The sequence below is a fragment of the Chenopodium album genome, chromosome 24, assembly GCF_948465745.1.
Source record: "Chenopodium album chromosome 24, dcCheAlbu1.1, whole genome shotgun sequence".
Lineage (NCBI taxonomy): Eukaryota > Viridiplantae > Streptophyta > Magnoliopsida > Caryophyllales > Amaranthaceae > Chenopodium > Chenopodium album.
The window spans coordinates 12,436,536-12,457,977 of record NC_137857.1 but is presented as its reverse complement, the minus strand read 5'-3'; the positions used below and the strand labels follow the sequence as shown (position 1 = coordinate 12,457,977).

The following is a 21,442-nucleotide window of genomic DNA, read 5'->3' as shown; positions in this document are numbered from 1 at the left end:
ATTAATGATACTAACATGATTAATTAATAACAAATCCTAGCATGTCACTAATTAAAATTAAAGCTTTATCCTAAACATGTTACTAGCATGATATAAGAAATAGGAGGCACCCTATACATGATACTAGAAAGCAATAAAGAGCATCCTAACATGATACTAAGAAAGTAAGAATTAATAAAATTAAGCATGCTTTCTAAAAGAATAGAGCAATGGAATTACTCACTTTGTTGCTTCATACCTTTTTCTATTAAAAGAATACACAAGTTAGTAAATTTCAATAAGCAAACAATTAATTTAAATAATTGAAATACAGATTTAGGACCAAATCCTTAAAATTATCAACCTTTCACGTCTAGGACTAAGGCAATTTCGAGCTTAGCTAGGTGTATTAATGTCTCGCAAAGGTCGTATGGTGTGTGTTTAGGAAGAGGTTTAGAAAAATCAAGAGAGAAAGAAAGAAAGAATAAGCTTATAGCTTGTAGAAAAGATTAGATGTTTGTTGGTGATTGAAAATGGAGGAAATCGTCCCCTATTTATAGGAAAAAACGACCGAAAAGATCATAACTTGATCCAAATTCAATTCGGAATAAAACAGGTTTTTATAACGTCGCGATGGGGTCATCGCGTCGCGATGACTTTTCAAAAGATAAGATTCGTACGGAATCCGACTTCCAATTAAAGGGTTAATCAAATATCCGTACTTATCCCTATTAAATCAAAATTAAATCTATTAAAAACACTTGTTCTATCCGAAATAAAATTCTTAATCAGTATCTTTTCAACAATAGGATAATTAGAATATGTTAGAAACTTATGAATTTCTAATTAATCTTAATTGGTTTAGGAATGGGATTAAAGCATTTGGACCGTCCACATGATCACTGGGTTGTAGGTAAGACTTGATTTGGGCCCAGTTTAGTATTTTGGCCATAATTCTTTCATTATAAGTCGGATTTAGGCCTATAATATATCGTTGGAAAGCTCTTTTCAAGCCCTATCCAACTATGCCATTATTGGGTCGAGATTATGGACGAAAATCGGAATTTTTACCAAATGCCCCTGAGTATTTTGTTTATTCACCATATACTATACCCCTAAACTTTTTTAAATTCATCATATACCCTCGAGTTTTCACAAAAATACACCATATACACTTGATGACTAATGATTGTTAATTTTGTCAATCATTAGAGTTAATTATGAACTAAAACCATCCTAAATACATTCCCCTACCCCCAAAACCACCCACATTCCTTTTTTCCCACCCCCAAAACAACCCTAAATTACCTTTTCTCATCCTCAAAATCAATCATATAGATATGGTTATGGAGATTCGGAGTGGTTTCGAGGGCTGAAAAATGGAGAGGAGTGGTTTTAGGGATGAGGGGGAGAGATCTAAGGTGATTTAGAGGTATAATTAATCAAATTTCACTCATCTTTTTTTCATTAGAGGTATATATATAGTGAATTTTGTAACAACTTAGGAGTATCTGGTAAATTTTAAATTTTTATAAATACTAGTTGTGCCATCGCGCGCGATAGCCCAATAAACTAATATTAAGCATCGGTAATATAGTATCATAAGTGAATGTGTCATAATACTTATTGTTATATTTATTGTGAAGAAGTGGAAACGATTATTATTGTTTTGTTAAATAATTATACTTTGATGTTTGTCAAAAATGTAAAAATAATTAAGCATTTTGTAATTAAGTATAGAAATATTATTCATATTGTATACAAGTATATTAATATTGTATAAAATTACCTCACCTTTTTAAAAATTACTCACCCTTAAAGTATTTACTTATCCTTATAGAATTTATTAAACCCTAGAAATCATACAAAATTTCCCACCTTTAAGTAGTTTTCTCACCCCCTAAATGTCATAATAGTTTGCCTACCTCTAAAAATCATATACAAATTACCCTTAAATAATTTGTTCACATCCAAAGAATTTTCTCACTCCTAAAAATCATATTCAAATTACATTACCCTAAAATAGTTTGCTCACCTCCGTATAGTTTGTTCATGCCAAAATAATTTGCTTGCCCTTTAAAAATTGTATACATCATCGAAGGCTGCATCTTGTACAACATATTCTTGTGCAAATAAAAGCTACCTTTGATTAATTATAAAAAGCACTATCCTCTGTTACACACATCACAACTCATCTAGCTTAATTGGTCCTGATTTCACATCTAAGATCGAGCAATATTCGTATGGTCGGTATCCTTCACTGGCTTCAAATCCTCATCTAACATGATTATCACCCTGCAGCATCAAATAAAATAATTAAGCAAATAAACACCACTGCTTTCCTGCCAAACATATTTGAATTCAATGAAAATAAACACATTACCATGTATGTATAAGTTAATAAGAAAAGCAGAATACAGGAAAACTTCAATGCAATACTTACCTGCAAATCCTAGACAATCCAAACTCAAATAGGATAATAAGAAATAGATACGCAAAATACAACAACATATCATTCACAAGCAAATCCTACAAAACACATGTGATATATACAATACCCACAATTGATTTTACAACAGAAACCCATCATACGTACTAATCACTCCATAATGTGTGAAAACATTCAACAATAATACGTTTAATAAACAAGCAATTCAACAAAAACAGAAAGGGGGAAAATATTCAACAATGTAGAAGTAATCTAAAAAAAAGGAAAATTAATTAAATTGTCTTAGATAATAATTATATCAAATTTTAGGATATGGTATTGACTGTATTGAGTAGCAAAAAGAGCTATAGAGCTCAAGTAAACGAATAGTGTACTAATTAGAATAAACGAATAGTGTACTAATTAGAGTAAAAATTACACTAAACAGTTTTTCATCCTTGTTCCTTCCTTCAAACCCATTGCTATTTTATCTTCTTTATTTCATATACCATTTTTTTTTCTCTCTATTTCCTTCCTCCATAGCATCTAAGTCCCTTCAACAATTAAACGCTTAGAATGATCTCTTAAATTGTTTCTCACCTCTCTCTCTATCTCTCTCTCCCACTTTTTTTTAATGCCTTTGAAAATTATAGGTCAAACTTGTTCCCATATCATTCATTCCTTTAAAATCCCATGGCCCATACTCTTTCTCTTAGTCTTTTTCTTTCTTTCTAATCCATTTTGTCCCTATTCTATCCTATAAAAGACATTGAAAACTATAGGTTACACTTGCTTCCTTTTCCCCCAAGCCCTCTTCCCCCCCCCCCTTTTTCCCTAACCCCCTTTATTTTACTCTAACTTCTCTAGCTTATCTTCTTTCTATCTACCTCTTTATTTCGGCCTCTCTATCCCTTTCTCTCTTCCCCAACCTATCTCTCTCTTCTAGCCCCACTTTCCCTTATTGTTTTATTTCTATCTCTTTTGACCCTTATTGCTCTCTCGTGGCCTTGTTTCTCATTTTCCCTTATTTCACCCGCTCTTTCTCCCAACTCCTCTTTCTTGCTATCTCTCTCTCTTCTTCCGGCTTCTGACCCCTTTTTTTCACCCTCTATCTCTCTCCCTACCCCTTTTTCTTTCTCTCTCTCTCCCTGTCCTGACCCCTCTATTCTCACGGTGTGCCCCTCCTCTTCTATCCTAGCCTGCCCAATATACCCTTTTTTTCCTCCCTCTCTCTACTTTTTTCCACCTATCCCTCTCCACACTTGCTTCCTTTTCCCCCAAGCCCTCTCCCCCCCTTTTTTCTCCCTAACCCCCTTTATTTTTCTCAACTTCTCTAACTTCTCTCTATTTAATTTGCCTCTTTATTCCGACCTCTCTATCCTTTTCTCTCCCGGGCCTTTCCTCTCTCTTCCCCAACCTATCTTTCTCTCCTAGCCCCACTTTTCCTTATTGTTCTATTTCTATCTCTTTTGACCCATATTGCTCTCTCGTGGCCTTGTTTCTCATTCTCCCTTTATTTCACTCGCTCTTTCGCCCAACTCCCCTTTCTTGCTATCTCTCTCTCTTCTTTTGGCTCCTTTGACCCCTTTTTCTCACCCTCTAATCTCTCTCCCTACCCCTTTTTCTTTCTCTCTCTATGAATTCTACCACCAAGTCTATCACGTGATTCCAACCACCTGAAAAAAAATATCAGGAAGCTCCGTAAGCAAAAGAACTGAGGGAGGACACCAGAATAAATGCAAGACAGAATAAGCACAGAATAAGTGACCTTGAATGACGCATTTGTGAGAAAGCGAGCAGTAGCAACTCCGGAAATACCACCACCAATGACAATGACAGTAGGAGTTGCACAGGTCCGCCTCTCAATGCATCAAGCACTTGCAGCTGCAGGTTTTTTACCAGTTAAGAGTCATTAAATGAGTGCAAAACATATATAGGTGCTACAGAAAATTAAGTAACAAGAGGGATAATAAATAAAGTTATGCTTCTGTTGTAGCTCTGAATGACTCGATAATAAGCAATGCAAGATAAAATGTTCTTTCTATGGCAAACAGATACTGAAATACAACAACATGTATCTTAACTCAAGTGGGCGAGAATACAGAGAATTTGGGATTAAAGACGTTAATTTCATTGACCACTCGGAATAATCCAGGAAGAATGAATGCCATGTGAGACTCATATTGCCCTAGTTACTTTGTTCTTAACAAGAAATAATAGAAAGAAATTTTGATGTTATGATCTAGAATCTAAACTTGATACAAAAAAATTAAAGGCATGTAGAACCTAAACTTGATACAAAAAATTGTTTGTGTGTGTGTGCGCGCGCGCGTGTGCGTGTGTGCGCGTGCGTGCGTGCGTGTGTGCGTGCGCGCGCGTGTGTGTGTGCCCCCACCTAAGAAAGATCACTTAATAAAATCAGGTCAAAGAGAGACCACTTAAGAAAATTAGGACAATAATCAGTGGTATATACCTTGTTGAACTTCTTGAGAATCTTCGTGAAATGCTGCCAAATTCAGCGTACTAACAAATGGTAGACCACAATTAGCATTTGGTTAGCATTGCAATATGCACCAGCTATATGGAAACAAGGCAATGAAGCAAGAAATAAAAACAAACTTCATAAGTTCATATACATATAACAGTAAGTTTCTATAAGGCGAAGACCCCTGTAAAGTTCCACAAAAGCCCCTCTGATCATCTTTTAGCACACTGAATTTTCTTCATGTTAATCATCTCCCTAGGGCAGTCCTTGCTAGCACTGTTGGCTAGATCCTCCCATAATGTAGACATTACAGCGGAGATTGTCCGAGCTGGGGTGGTGGCCGGAATGTCAATCCTCCACAAATTTTTTTGATTGCTTGAGCATTCGTACACGCCTCACCCTACAACAACCCATAATTCCAAATCAAAACCCAAAATTTCAAATCAAAAATCCAGTAACTAAAACCGTAAGGATAGAAAGAAAAGGAATTGAAAACAAACCTTTCAATGTCGAGAGTAGACTAACCTATTGATTCCGAAGAAGATAAAATTATTAAAATCTGCAAAAAAAAAAAAAAAAAAAAAAAAAAAAAAAAAAAAAATCATACAAACAATAAATTACTCACACAGAGTACTTAATTATCTGAATCTATAATTGAATCAGAGTAAAATGTAAAACGGCATACTCTGATTGAAGAAAAAATATTCAAATGATTTTATGTAGAAAGATACAAGTATATAATTTATTTTTTTTGTAACCTTTAATCAAATATATAAGGATCATCTCCATTAATAGATCCTTGAGCTCCCTTTAAATCCAAAAAATCAAAATAAGAATCATCAGCTCTTAACGAATGTAAGCTAAAACGTAAAACCATATAAATCAAATAAATTTCATCAGATCTTCATGAATGTAATAAATAAATAAATAATTAAAAAAAAAAATCAAAATTCATCAGTTTCGACAAAATTCATTTAAAAAAAAAAAATCCACCTTCACAAATCTTGAAAGTAAGCTAAAAACTTTAAAATTCAACAAAATGATTAAAGAACCATACCTTCATCAGAAGCCGCTACAATGGAGAGTCGAAGAGTTTGTCTCAGTTGAAAAATGGAAATAAAATAGGCTGAACCGATGAAATAGAGGAGAATTGGGTGGCTGTGAGGGAATTGGGGAGGGTGTGTTCAGAGTAAATGAAAGAGTCAAAGAGCACTATAGATTTCAAACAGTAACAAAACTTGTAATACGCTTCAATGGAGAAGAAACTACCCTAATATTCTGAAAGTTTGTGTTTTTGGGTTTATTTAGGGGAAAAATGGATTAAGGAGAGATGCGTGCAGAGTGGAGAGTGGATAGTGGAGAGTGAAGAGAGAGAGGAAAGATAGAGTGGTAGTGAGAAAGACTGGTTTTAACAAAGACTGGTTCAAAGGAGAGAGAAAGCAAATGGAAAGTTTGAATGGTAGAGCATGAAAAGGGGAAAAGGAGAAGACAAAGTGCTGAAATTAAGCCTGAAGGGCAATTTCGAAAATAAAAAATAGCTCGAGGGTATAAACGAAAGCACACTATACATTGGGAGATAAAAGTATTTTAACAAAGACACAAGGGTAAAGGCGTCATTACACTATTAATTTCAAATAGTAACACATGTTGTGGCTTTTGAAGGGTTGTAGATATAGTGAATAAACAAAAACATATAAATTCCATTAATTATAAAACTCCCAAGGAAATCAAAGCCAACATATTTAATCAATTAGCAATACTTGCAACGCACTCGATCGGGCCCGGTCAAAATGGCAGCGAGCTGGACTTTTTTCACAAGAATTGGGCTTTAACTACCTTGTTAACTTGAGTCCCAATTCTCAAATAGCTTGTTTCGTATTTTTTGCGGGAACGTTGGACCTCTTTTAATCACCGAAGCAAATTCTTTTGACTCGGTCTTGAGCTTCAAATATACGATTATAAAATACAATCAAACTACAATATCTTCGTAGTGTTTTAATAAGCTCTATAATTGTCACAAATTTGCAAATTCTTGTAAAATAATACCAACTCTACAAAAAACTAAGAAACGTATATTAGTAATAAAAATAGCTCCGCAGAGCTCAAATAAGCATAAATATGACCGTGGGACGCGGAATAAAATATATATAAAAATAGACTCATCAAAGTCCTAATATATCACCATTAGATACAAGTTAAATTGCATAACAACCTTTTATACTACTGAAGGTCCTAATAGTACTACTAAGATGTTTTTTAAAGAACTACCGAGAATGTTAGTAGAACTATATTATCTCTTGGGGGCGCTTGGAATGGGGATAATAAATTAAGGGGGTAATAAAAGTCAAACTAGGTAGATCATAGTTGATTAGAGGTATTATTGTAGGGAGACAAGGTGTTTATGAATGAATTAAGGTTGTAGTGATATAAGGAAAAGAGAGAAGTAGGAAATCATTACCCTCAAAATGAGGATAATAGGTTACCCACCCTCCCCCTAGGGCATGCTTGGATTGGGGAAGATGTATTACTAGGGTAATAAAAATCAAACTAAGCAAAATTAATATGAAAATAGGAAAGAAGGAGGTAGTGATGGTAGGGAAATTATATAGTGATGGTGTGGTGTGAGGTGAAGAAAGAGGAATCAATACCCTCATTTTGGGGGTAATAGTTACACTAGTGAGAGAGTCGTTAACTATTACCCTCATTGTGAGAGTAATTATTCCTCCATCTCTCTCTTTTCCTCAAGGCACAACTACCTTATTTCATTTGTAAACACCATATCTTTTACAACAACGCTTTTAATTACTTTTGTTTTTTCAAGTTTGACTTTTATTACCCCTTTAATGTATTACTCCCAATCCAAGCATGCCCCTAGTATAACCTATCACCCTCAAAATCAAAATAAGGGTAATAGTTCTCTTTCTTCACCTATCACCACACCATCACTATATAAATCTTCTTACAATCACATCATCACTAGCTCCCCCTCTTACCCTCTCTTATGTTTACTTTAATTTTGCTTGGTTTGACTTTTATTACCCCTTAATTTAATACTCTCAATCCATGCGCCCCTCCAGTAATCTAAAAATGTCATTATTTACATTGTTATGTACTCCGTATTTGCTTATGTATTGTGACTTTGTGAGGCATTAAAAAGCGCTGACATGACTATTTCAATTACTCCGTATTTATTAATAGTAGTAAAGTACAACCTTTAGAAAAATATTGGCGTTTAGAAAGATGAAAACCTTATCCAAATCTTCTCCGACCAAATAGTCTATTAAAAATCCAAAAACATTTTAAAAAATAAAAACATTAATTGCTAGAATAAACCACGTGTAAAATTAGAACCAATAAGAGAAGTTGGTTAGATGAGAAGCGTAACTTTCGGCCTCACACGCATCACACTCGCAATTGCAATGAAGAACCTTCAAGAATCTGGACCCATTTTTTTATCCACAACAATCACAGCCACGAGTGTGAATGTGAACTTCCACATACTTCCAAATATTGCTGACGTGTCTTATCCACTCTTCCAGCTCATCCCATTAGACTACTTTACCCCTCTCACATCCGTATAAGACAAATTTAGCCGCCATTAACGACCAATTGTCCTTTTTGTAATTTCATTTTTTTTTTACGTCCAACACTTCAACTTACTCCGTATGTATTAGGGTCTGTTCTTATTTACTGAGCTGAGCTGAATTGAATTGTTTATAATAAAAGGAAATTAGAAACTGAACTGAGCTGAACTTAAGTGAATTGAATTGAAATAAATTGAGCCAAATTGAACTGAATTGAAATTAAGCTAAAGAGATAGATCCTACACTATAGAGTAACACAATACGAGTAATTTACATTATACAATTATACGAGTAATTTGCAAGTAAAATAAATTAGACAAAATTAGGAGTCGTTTGTCAACTTTAAACCAAAAAGCTTCCAAACCTTTACTCTTTAAATCTAGTTATATACACTTCGTTTTTATTTTACTCGTATTATTATTTCATCATCACATCCAAATAATCCAATTAACTTTCATTCCAACGACATATAGAGCCAATATAAGGGTATGTTCTAGCCACCATAAATGACAAAAGGGCTATTCCGTAATTTCACATCTTTAAACAATAACAGCCAGGTGCTTAGTACCACATCAATCACACGTGGCACACTGAACAGTACCACGTCACTCCACGCGCCACACTCGTGGTCTAGCCTATATAGGATAGAGTTGAATAGCTGTAATTGACGTTTTTGTCTCACTACCAAAATCAAAATACTCATTCTCACATCCTCTCCGAGTTAACTCACTGAGTCTCCGATTCTCTCTCTTCGAGTTTCAAAAAAATGGTTCATAGAATCATGGATTCCGTCGAAGAATTCTCTTCACCGGAAAAATCATGCCGGAAAAAGGTCAAAGTCAAGGCAGAATTCGATGATTCCGCTGAAAATTCACTTGGGTTTTTCTCCAAACGACCCAAATTTGATTCATTGAATAAGGTTTGTCAATTTTTCTTATAGATTTCAATGTAATTTGCCTCCGTTTTATATTATTTGCAACGATTATTTTCTTTTGTTCACACTTTATGTTAAATGGTTGCAAATAATATGAAACGGAGGTAGTATTGAACCCAAATTTGATTCATTGAATAAGGTTTGTGAATTTACTTTACAACCCCCGTTTCATATTATTTGCAACGATTATAAAATGAAGCGGATGTAGTATTTAATTTATGGGGTAATGGTAATTCTAAGGGTGTGTTTGGTTGGTTTTGCAGGAAAAGAATGATGGGGTAATGGAGTATAATCCATTGGAAGAGCCAAGTCCTTTGGGATTAAAGCTGAAAAAGAGTCCATCATTTTTGGATTTGATTCATATGAAATTGACTCAAGAAAGGAGTGCTTCCTTAGCAAAAACACTTGCTAGAAAAGAAAAGGGTGCTTCTTCTGCTGATAATAAGCTTAAGGCTTCCAATTTTCCTGCTACTTTGCTTAAAATTGGCTCTTGGGAGGTACTTCATTTTTTATTAACTTTGGATAATTGCCGGTTTGTATGTCTTAATTACGCGTTGATTGGTGTTATTAATGTTTGATGTACGTAGTTGGCCCTAACGCGGATATGTGGAACTATTATAAATTGGTCTTCAATATGCCAATACGTACATTTGACCAATATAACAAGTCTAAGATCTTACACGATTATGTTTTTTTACTAATGAGAAAATTTAATACTCGTAATGAAAAAATTTGGTCAAAGTTTTAAAAGTTTGACCATAAAAACGAAATTGGGCACTAAATTATGGGATAGAGGGAATATGAAATTTAAATTTATTTCCAATATGTTTTTAATTTCGGAAATTATGACAAAATTACGTGTTAATCGGTGTTATTTAATTTAATTCTTAATGTATGTTTATAAATTAATTTTTTACAGTATTTGACAATGATTTGTGGTAAAATGTTGAACTTTATACTTGTGAGTTTGATCTAGTGTTAATGCATTTGGTTTGTCATATGCTATGATATGTACCAAGGCTCTTAGAGCAAGTTTAGCCCCATTTTTGGTGGTCCTCATTGAAAATGATGTCATCAAATTCTTGTCAAGACTTATTAAAACTTGCACAAATTTATCACTTTAGCCCTAAGACTCAAATATACTTACGTATGATATATTATATGCAGAAAAGTGTAAAAAAAAAGGATAATAAAAATAAAAGCGAGGTAGGTCCCAATCTTAAGTCTTAAGTTGAGTCTTGAAATTTCAAGACTCAATTTGAGACTTGCTTGGGATTTAAGAAGAAAAATGGAAAAAGTGTTAAGCATAAGTCTTAAGACTTAAAATGATGATGTCTCCCTAAGTCTTTGCTCTTAATGTTAAATTTTGGTTACAGTTTGAATTTGAAGGTTGTATATATGTGGCTTACTTTTTTGGTGTGGATTTATATATAAAGGAAAATTGGTATGTTTTTCTTTGCAGTATAAATCTAGGTACGAAGGCGATTTAGTGGCAAAGTGTTATTTTGCTAAGCATAAGCTTGTATGGGAAGTGCTTGATGGTGGACTTAAGAATAAGATTGAGATTCAGTGGTCTGACATTATGGCTATCAAGGCAAACTATCCTGATAATGAACCTGGAACACTAGATGTTGTGGTAAGATAGTTGTATGTTATGAGTAAATATGTCATTCTATTTTTGTTTTGTTTTCATGTATTGTTGTTTGTTGTAATGGTATAATGATAGAAGATGTTATGTTCTGTTTCAGCTTTCGCGGCAACCTCTTTTCTTTAGAGAAATTAATCCACAACCAAGGAAGCACACTTTGTGGCAGGCAACGACAGATTTTACTACCGGGCAGGCTTCACTCCATAGGTACAATTGCCAAAGCCTAATTGATTGTTTTAGTTGATTGAGTTTTTGTTTCAATTTGGAATTTGGTTTCGTTCCCTGTTCTGTTGTTGGCTGCATCAAACTATGTGTAAAAGTTATGAGGGTTGATTGCCGAATATCTGAAGAACAACTTACAAGTCACTGATATCAATTAACAAGCCTTGATATATTTTCTATTGCTAAATGAATAAACATGTTACTTTGGAGTTAATACTGTAAGAGTGTAAGTTCTTTGAATTGACACTGTTTTAGACCCTGGTCTTGTACAACATGTTAATGAAACAATTATCATATAGCTTAAAATAAGAAATAGGTATTGAAAGTTAAGACCATAAAATTTATATTCAGAATTCCTTTTAAAGTAATAATTCGATGAGACTGAATCTGCCATCTGTGTCATTTATTTGTAAATTGAAGTTATTTTTCAGCTTATGGTTTGTTTTAAAAATATATATATATATATATATATATATATATATATATATATATATATATATATATATATATATATATATATATATATATATATATATATTTCTTCCGTTTTCTTTTACTTGCAACACACCTTTTAGGCACGCAGTTTTAGGAGATGATTATTGAGGGTAAACGAGCGATTTTATCAATATAATTTTTACATGAAGATTAGAATAGGGTTAAGTATCATTTGTAAAAATTATAATGGATAATTTATCCGTTTACATTACATAAACCCGACCTCAAAACACGTGGCACAAGGCTGTTTTGCAAGTAAAAAGAAACGGAGAAAGTATATGCTATATACAATTAATTTATAACCTTTTAAGTTATAGTGATTTCTAGTAACCCTGAAAATAAAAATGGAGTAGGTTGATTGCCTAGAATATCCTCATGAACATTCATTAAATGGTAAAACTAAAAATTTTGGACAACTTGTTGCAATTTTTCCTTCATCAGCTCAAGTTATAAAATCATAAGAAAAACTTTACGAACTCTATATATCATCATATGTAAGAGTGGTTTTCATGTGGATTTGCATTCTTACTTGAGCTGAGTCATATATTGGCCCTGTCCTAATCAAAGAATGGCCTCTTAATGAACGTATGGCTTAGCAATTTACCTGAGAATTGCTGCTTTCCTGAAAGCGGGTTATTTTCTCCCTCCTTATAGACCACCACTGGGCTGTCTGTTTACTGATTGAACTCTTGCTTTCAGTTTTATGCTAATATTCCACCACCGGACCATCCATACATTGGATGAACCCTCGTGCACTATCATAACATCACATGACCTGATGACCATAACTAATTATCTGCAACTAGTATTTTGAGTCATGTGCTCTACCTTGGTAATATACACGGAATACTACAGATTGTATGTTCAGGATTGACTAGACTGTTTTACTGTCATGGCGTTCTCAGAATATATATGGACCTTGTTACATAGCTATGTGCTCTTGCAGTTATGGGTGATATCCATGATAGGATCCTATGGCTTAAAATATTTTGGCATGTTTAGAATGATAGTCCATGAGCCAGAGTGGCTGGTTTATGCTGTTTTGCTTAGAATGCTGGTTCAGTTTACACCTATGTAGTTTTTGAGTCTACATAATACAATTCTGAATGGTGTTCTGATACCATCTTTCAAGAAGTAGGTAATGTTAATGGGTTGAATTTGTCGAATGGCATCCTGATAGCTTCATTTTTTTTGTTGCAGGCAACATTTTCTAAAGTTTCCCCAGGGCACTTTAGGAAAGCATTTTCAAAAACTTATACAGTGTGATCCTCGCCTCAGCTTCCTAAGTCAACAGCCACAGATAGAATTAGATACTCCATATTTTCAACCAAGGGCTTCCATTTTTGGTGATCACAGTAACCCTGCACATGGTTTTGAATTGAAGACTGAAAGGTCTTTTAGTTATTCAGGCATTAGGGATGGAGTTTCAGTTTCTGGATTATCCTCTTCAGATATTGAGAACAAGAACTATATTGGCTCACCTACACAGAGCTCTCACAAAAATTCTCAGCTCATTCCAGGTATTTGAACTGACATGGACCATCTTTTACTGTCCAATTTTCGTATACTTATATGCTTAGGTACTAGTTTTGATTGGGGTTATAATTTTTATCAACCATACCTTTAGGTAGGCTAATGTTTCTCATGATGGCCTGGGGGCTAGGACCTCCTCTTTCTTCCCTAACTTGAACAGCTACTATCTGGTTGGTCATGAGGGATGTCGGTGTCCCCATTAATGGGGCTCCTTACATTACAAGCCATTTCCTACTTAATAATCCCAACAACGTTACATGTTAACTATAATTACTGGATGGTAGCTAAAGCTACAGATGGGTGATGATTTTTCTGACTTGCCAACCGAAAACTCACCTGATTTATGAAGCAGCTCTAGTTGTCATTCTGCTTTCAAATATTTTTCTTTAGAATTTGAAACCTGAGATTGGCAGATTTTGTGTGTAGAACATTTATATCTGTTTTATTCTCCTATTTGTGATTGAATGTTACAATAAGTTAGTAACAGCCCTCTACTGGCCAGTTTGTGTTGTTTGCACCTCTGCAAATCAGCTTAGGCTCAAATCTAGCCCAACCAATGCCTTGGCCCATGGTTATCTAGACAAGTAGACCTTATTTCTGCGCCTTCAGGCAGGAGCACTTTTTGCCATTCAGGGGGTGGTATTGCAGTTGTTAGTCTTGCTATTGCCTATTATGAAGTACTGCTTACAGTAATGAATAACCTCATGAAATTTAAATAATACTACAGATATGCGCATGATGGAAGGAGACGTCAGCAGCAAGTATAACGATGCTGATAGACTCCAACTTCTGAACCAGATCAAACTTCCTGGTCTTAATCCATCCATGTCAGTAGGTGATCTTGTAAATCATATTGGTGACTGTATCTCAGAGCAGATGAGATCTGACAATCCTAGTCTTTCCATCAACGAGCCTCAAAAGTGGGAAATTCTTGATGAGATCACTCAGTATCTGCTAAATGACTCCCAAACTTTAACAAATTCCGATGAAAAGCGTATCATGTCAAAAGTTAACTCCCTTTGCTGCCTCCTGCAAATGGATGATGGAGGAGTTCAAAATGCACAGATCAGCTTAGAGAGTGTACGAGATCTGGCTGTGGGAAACACCCATGCTGCCAAACAATTGTGTGAAAATCAAACTGCAAAGACTGTTCTTGCAGAAGCAAGCAAGACTGGTTTAGGCAATTTCCAACAGGAAACTAGCTTGTCAAGGAAGGATTTGGTTGCCGAACAACTGTGTGAAAATCGAACTACAAAGACTGTTCTTGCAGCAGGAAATGAGACTGGACTAGGCAATGATTTCCAACAGGAACCAAGCATGTCAAGGAAGGATTCAGTTGGCGAGCTTCTTCTCCATCTTCCAAGGATAGCATCTCTACCTCAGTTTCTGTTCCCAGAAGATTCAGGAATCCGAGGCAGATAGCATACTTGCAGCTGTTCCTTAAGATGATAAAACAACTAGAACAGTGTAAATCTCTTGTATATATTAGCTTTCAGTATCTGAATTTGACATCTGCAGGTTTGATGCCAATTCTGTTTATGAATAATCCAACCAATGTTTGTCACCCTTGAGAAAAAGTTTAGTTATCCTCTCTCTTTAAGATCCTATTTTGTTGATGCAAATATTACTGACTAGTTATGTATTAGCGAACATTAATAAAAATTTAATGTTCTAAAATCACTCATTGAGACAATTTAAACCGGAACTCACATGACTTTATTTTATCTTACGAAATATATTAAGTATTAATAATTATTTAACAGATTCAGTAGTGTTGCACGTTAGATTTAAAATAGATTTAACGTTTAGAGATGGAAGGAGTGTCATATAAGTACCTACACTCTACTATTTCTGAAAGAGGGGATATAACTAGTAATGGTTAAAACTTAAAATAGACCTCTTAACAAATCCTTCAATTATTGACATTATAAACAAGTAACATGTTGAGATGATGGCTAGAAATTATAATAGATATGGTTGAAGAGAGTAAGGACAACCATGTCAACCAAGAACGATTCATCACGACAGAAAGAAGGATTATTTATATAAACTGTAATTTGCACTTAAAAGACCGAAATCTGTCTTTAAAGCTCAAGAACTACACACAATATTTGTCATTAGGATCCTAAAACCAGATGACAATACATTGTACATCATACGCTATATCCTTAATCATTAAAGTGTACAAGCGTTTATTCTAAATTTATAGCAACAAACAAACAAACAAATGCTAGTAAATTCCATGCAGCAACTAAAACTTGCTGCTCAACAACACCCCTACTGTACGTTTTAACTTCAGGAAAAACTATACAAAAGAATTAAAATACTTTTCTAGAGCCAACTAAGGCTCATTTGCATCCTCCTCTTCTGCAGCTTCGTTTTCCTGTAGCATGTTCATCAACATGTTGATTTGATCCTGCAGCATTGTATTTTCCCTCTCAACATCTGAACGCTTTCTTTTTTCCTCTAGAAGCTGGACCTGTAGATGTTCAAGAACACGAGAATCCTCGTCTAGTTGCTCACTTAATCCATCAATTTCACGATCCTGCACACATAGCTCTAGCTTGTTAAACCATTCTTAAATACAAAGCAGTTTACATTTTTTCCCCATTTATAAATTAGGTGATCACAATTATTTACATTTTTGTTGGGGGATGGATTCCTATATTCCATTGTGCCACAATTACATGCTCTTCCAGTCTTCCTAGTAAGAGTTCTCACGTGAGAGAATTCTCTTGACACATTTTATTCTTTGTTGATTGTGTTTTCAAGCTCTTCTTTTAGTATGAGTTTTTTAAGACAGGGGCAAGGACTTGAAAAACCACCTTGCGATTCATTTCCTGGATGGCAATCCTCCGCATGCTCTCAACAACATCAACATTCACCAGCTTCCGCTTCTTACCTATCAACCATCCTTTAGGATATGCTGTTGCGTCGAAGTCTGGAGGAGGAAGCAAGCTCTCATTTGAGGGTCTTTTTCTTGGAAGAGTATCAATAGGCTCCAGTGGTTCAAATAGAGCCTTTCTGCGCTCTGAAAGAACAGTATCTGGAGGAGTAGAGTCTGGTGCCTTCTCTTCCTCTGAAGTTTCTGGTTTTGTTGGCGTTTCAAACATTGGCTCATCTCTTGGCTTGGTTACATTCAGTGCGCTAGCTGTCACAAGAAGCTAGTCTTGTGGAATAAAATTAACCAGAAACTAACATTGTAGTAACAATTGTTGCAGCACCCATGCATTAATGCCAATCAAGCAGACCACGTGCATTCAACATTTAGCAAATTTAAGCAGAACATTATTAAAAATACACTATGAGCTCTTCACACAAATAGCAAGAAGCATCTTTGAACAGGAATGCACACCTAGTGACCTAGTAGGCTAGTAATTTCTTTCTTCCTCCTCGAAATGCTTTTGTTGTGATTAAATACATAGTTCCCCAAATTACCAGTTGACCCATATAAAGGAATTGATTCATCTTCTGCTTTAATATACCTTTATTCTAAGCTTCCGAGCAAATAGCAAACACTTAATAAAAGAGGTGAGGAGAGAGGAGGGGGGGGGGGGGGGGGTTGAAAATATGACTTAACACCAAACTGTTTTCTGTCTTCGAGGGAGCTATTTTCCACCATTGAGAGCAAAGTAAAATCCACCCCTATACAAACCAAACAAATACCTAGATAACATTTTACACCAAACCAAACATTCCCTATGAACATTGAATACTATATATGTCATGATTTATCAAACAGTACCATATTGGCCTTGATTCAGTTTGGTAAAAATCAATTTTAATTAATTTACATCAATAATGATTTTTTTTTTTTAAAAAAGAACTCTATTTTTTGTTTTTTGAATTGACAAGATAGCTTTTGCAGAGTTTTATGAGAATTGCATAGAGTGCAATCATGGGTACTGTGATTTGTTGGAAAATTATACTCTGTATATTGGGACTTGAGATGAGAGACCATTCAAAAAAAAAAAAAGGACTTGAGATGAGAGAAGTAAAAAAAAAAAAAAAAACAAAAAACAAAAACAAAAAAAAGTAGAAGTGAAGACCAAGAGGAGAGAGAGAGAATTTTAAACTTAGTAGTGGGAGCAAAGAAGAAAAATTTAATTAAAAATAGTAGAATGTTTCCAAATAGAGAAAGTGTCACAATAAAAAAACGAAGGTTTAAGGAAAGTGTCACTAAAAAAAGAGTAGTTAGAGTAATTCAGTTTTAATCAGTAAGGTACACTAAAAAGAAATAGTAGCAAGTGTAATTCAGTTTTAATCAGTAATATACATTAATAGTGAATCATCAAAAATTAGTTTTACATATACTTTGTATGGAGTATAAGACAAGCTTAGTTTTTAATTAAATTAGACAAGTTCAGTCTATTAAAATGATTAAGGCCTTAATGGACAATGTTTAACATGAAAAAGGCTAGACTAAGAAGTTTTCTCATAATTTCAATTGATTTCTCCCGTTGAAAAAGAGTAAAAACTTTCAGGGGGTTGTTTGTAGTCTCGCAATTGATTACCGACTTTGGAAATAAAATTCACATCATTTGCCAAAAGATTGTAGAGCAGCAAGCTAGTAACTATATTTTGGGAATATATAGAAAACCGTTAGCATTTACCAATAGAGCATTTTCAAGAGCTTACAAAAAAGGTTCACAAATATTGTCCAAATCAGGTTAGGACGTTAGGTTGTGTCATTTATGGATTTGTAGTACCATAAAGGTCAGTCCAAGAGTTGAAAAGCTCTTAACATAACACAAAGTGATATTTCCCAATACAATGGGGTTTAATTTGTGAAAACTTTTAAAATTATTTTGTATATCCTTTTTCTTAAAAATAGACTATTTTCCTCATGCAGCAAAATCATAAATTTTCTACATTATTTTCAATCTCAAACTCCAAATATTACTACATTTCTTTAGTCTCGGAGAAGATTGCTCCCTACATTCATATAGCTAACTTTTTCAAATAATCCTTAACGGTCATGGACATATGACAACAATGCACCATCCGTTCTTTCATTTAAAATACTACATCCGTTACATATTATTTGCAACGATTTGACATAAAGTAGAGAGGGAAAATGTCCAATCGTTGCAAATAATATGTAACGGAGGTAGTATTATACTCTATTACCCTAGCCCCTGGATGTGTATACATAACCTTAAGTCAGATACTCCATAGTTATTTATGGAACAGAGAGAGCAAGGCAGTGAAGTAGACGAGATTTAAATCTACAATAACATCTTGAACACTTTAACCAACTAGTCTAGGTCGCATCCAATATATATCTCCTAAATTAACTAGAGACGATAACAAAGTGGGAAACACTACTTTCCAAGCAACTAACTTATACAATAAGCAACAAAGTGGGCAATGCTTATACATGAAGTGTTGAAGTTTGGTGTCAAAATTAACCACTGTCATAAAATCAAAGTCCCTAACAATGAAACAACCACTCTTCAACAACTACGAAGCGTGTCAAGCTACAAGACCAACTTTGCATAGTATTTCCAAACAACAAGCTCAGCAATTGAACATACAAAACTTGACTTAAAACGAAATCTCTTTAATAAGGCTATAATTATCAAAATTAAAATCAAAGTAAAGATGGAATTCCCTTTCTTAATATTGCATCTAATTTGACTTAGATTAGCTTAGCTTAGCTTGATACATATATTTGAAATTATTGTAAATTTACACGTATACTCTTTCAACGGAGAAAATATATAAATAAACAAAAGATAATCCCCACAAAAACCCAACAAAGTCTTTGTTTATCTCACGCAATATCTTACTTCTCATACTAATCAATAGCTAAACCGCTATTTTTCCAATTTTAATTTTTCTTCAACTAGTATTTTGAGTTTTTGACATAATCAAAGCTGTAATTTATAGAAATTTGTTCCTTTTAATTCAGGAAAAAAAAATGAATGAAATACAATTAATCACACAAATAATACTAGTATATGCTTCAATTAATTAGTCATGAACGAATAAAAAAAAAAATAAAAAAATAAAAAAAAGAAGAGAGAAAACGAACCACGCCTCTTACGAGATTGCCAAAAGACACGAGTTGAAGAAACTGGTGAAAACCCATCAAAAGAATCTCTACTACTACCATTGTTTCTCTCTGAATTTGCTGCTTCTCCCATTTTTTGTTGAAAATTTGAGCTCAAAATATGATAATCAAAAGCTCCCTTTTTATTTTTGATTGAATTTGAAGTTGAGATATTGTAAATTTGCAGGACACTTTTATTATCTCAACAGAAATAGTCCGTAATTTTAACTCAAAATTAATGAAACAAGGAAATTTGTTTAAAAGGGAAATAATGAAAATGTCAGAAAAATGGGCGGTTGAGATTAGGAGGTGGGTGTGATTTTTAAGACAAAGACAATGAGAAAGAGAAAGACAGAGAATTGTCCGTTTTTTAACTTTTTTTCGTTGTGTTGTGTTGTGTGATTGTGTGTTTGAGTCCTACACTTCTGATTTCTTATCGTTTACTCTTACTCGCATTTTTTTTTTTCAATGTCAGAAATTTTTAATTCGTCTTCCAGATTTTCTTGGTAATTTCTCTCCCGGTCTCCATTTGATTGTCACTTATGCAATTTTAGGTGACTCAAAAAATTTGTCACATTTTATATTTTCATTATTATCACTCCCTTCGTCCCCGATTGATAGTCACTTTTGAGGAAAAATCACGGGAATTAAGGAGAATTAAAGAAAATACATTGAAAAAGTAAATTTATATTGGGTATGCAAAAAAGTAGAGAGATAAGTATATGGGAAAGTAAAATTTACATTGAAAAGTTAAATTTACATAAATATTTTTGCAAATGTTAGAAAATTTTGGTAAAAAAAATAATATTAATGGTACTTGAAAAAAGCAAATGTGACTAACATTTGAGAAATGCTCATCCTCACTAAGTTGAGGCATGAGTGACTCAACTAAAATAAAAAAAAAAGGAAATTTTTTTTTTCTGAAATCAATAAAGAGGTGGGTCCCACTAATAAAGTTAGTCAGCAAAAGTGAAGGAATCTTTTTCTAATTGTCTGAAGAAACAACAAAGACTCCACCGCACACCACACCCAAATTAATGGCGGGGAGCTTGTCTCCAAATTTTTTCCCCCAAATTTTTTCCCCCAAAATGTGAACAATAATTTTCCCTCCTTAATTTTTACACCGAAAATTAATAATGTAATTCCTTATTCTTTCCCCATTTACTCCAGAATAAATTTCTTCATTCATATCACCATTTATTTACACTAATTGCAATTAGTCCAAAATTGTCCCAAGAATTAAGACAAAAACCATTTTTTTTCCCAAATTTAATAATTCTCGACGAGTGTTAATTAAAGGTTTGGAGGTGATTGCGGGAGGGAAGCTTCCAAGTAAACCTTATTGCTGAGCTGATAGAAACGAGGTGGGTGGCGAGCCGCGAGCTTATTAGGTTTTGGAGGAAATGGATTATGATGGTGATTGTGTGAATAGAGAAATTGAAATAATTGAGGTAAGTTTTCATTAATTCAGATAGTTTAGTGTATGAATTCAAGTTTTTTAAAGTATTTTAGCTAATTTATATGTTGGTCTTTGTTGATTATAATTCTGAAATTGAAATTATTGGATAAGATTTGTAGTAGTTAGGTTAACTTGTCAGTAAATGAAATTGTGTAGTTTGTGAATTGTAGCTTGGGAATCTATATTGGTGAAATTTTGTAAATTGTTGTTTGGAAATGTGTTTTTGTTTTTGAAATTTTGCGATTTAAATTGTGGTGAAATTGTTGTTCCTGTCATTCCCCTCCCTAATTGGTGTTGTTATGTTATTAAGCAGAATGATTGTGATAGCTCAGATAGTAGTTCAGATAGCTCAGACAGTGAGGAAAATCCTAATAGTGTTGTGAATGATGATGGGTGGGAGGCTTTTGACCTGAATAAGGAGCCTCCATCTGAGGGTGTTCATTCTTTATTTATGAATAGGGACAGTGATTTTATTGATTTAAATGAAGACTGTAATGATGGTGTAGATAGGGAGTTAGATAGTTGTACAGGTAGTGTATTACCTCAACCAGAAGTGGGAATGGTGTTCAGCACCTGGGATGAGATGAATAAGTTTTATCGTGGTTATGGGAGGCAAGAAG

At 34.0% G+C, this 21,442-nt stretch overlaps 2 protein-coding genes and 1 long non-coding RNA gene across 5 annotated transcripts; 1 reads left to right on the top strand and 2 right to left on the bottom strand.

The window, feature by feature from the left end:
- Nucleotides 1-1,757: 1,757 nt before the first annotated feature.
- On the bottom strand, nucleotides 1,758-6,566 carry LOC145611537 (uncharacterized). 3 transcript variants are annotated; one of them, XR_014106399.1, is made up of 6 exons: nucleotides 5,950-6,566; nucleotides 5,651-5,700; nucleotides 5,393-5,451; nucleotides 4,881-5,292; nucleotides 4,176-4,291; nucleotides 1,758-4,083 (listed from the first exon to the last, which is right to left on the bottom strand). It is a non-coding gene; the product is annotated as an uncharacterized LOC145611537 (long non-coding RNA). The 3 variants fall into 3 exon arrangements; XR_014106398.1 differs by having other exon boundaries at nucleotides 1,759-4,083; nucleotides 5,651-6,566; XR_014106400.1 differs by lacking the exon at nucleotides 5,651-5,700 and having other exon boundaries at nucleotides 1,759-4,083.
- A 2,576-nt stretch (nucleotides 6,567-9,142) lies between these two features.
- Nucleotides 9,143-14,985, top strand: LOC145611883 (uncharacterized). Its single transcript, XM_081667264.1, has 6 exons — nucleotides 9,143-9,395; nucleotides 9,674-9,907; nucleotides 10,873-11,046; nucleotides 11,159-11,265; nucleotides 12,976-13,295; nucleotides 14,036-14,985. Exons 1-6 carry the CDS (start codon nucleotides 9,243-9,245, stop codon nucleotides 14,728-14,730), a joined length of 1,683 nt encoding a protein of 560 aa, XP_081523390.1. The 5' UTR covers nucleotides 9,143-9,242; the 3' UTR covers nucleotides 14,731-14,985.
- A 350-nt stretch (nucleotides 14,986-15,335) lies between these two features.
- On the bottom strand, nucleotides 15,336-19,704 carry LOC145611255 (protein HEADING DATE REPRESSOR 1-like). Its single transcript, XM_081666567.1, has 3 exons — nucleotides 19,346-19,704; nucleotides 16,134-16,459; nucleotides 15,336-15,853 (listed from the first exon to the last, which is right to left on the bottom strand). The coding sequence occupies exons 1-3, from the start codon at nucleotides 19,455-19,457 to the stop codon at nucleotides 15,650-15,652; spliced, it is 642 nt and encodes a 213-aa protein (XP_081522693.1). The 5' UTR covers nucleotides 19,458-19,704; the 3' UTR covers nucleotides 15,336-15,649.
- Nucleotides 19,705-21,442: the final 1,738 nt, after the last annotated feature.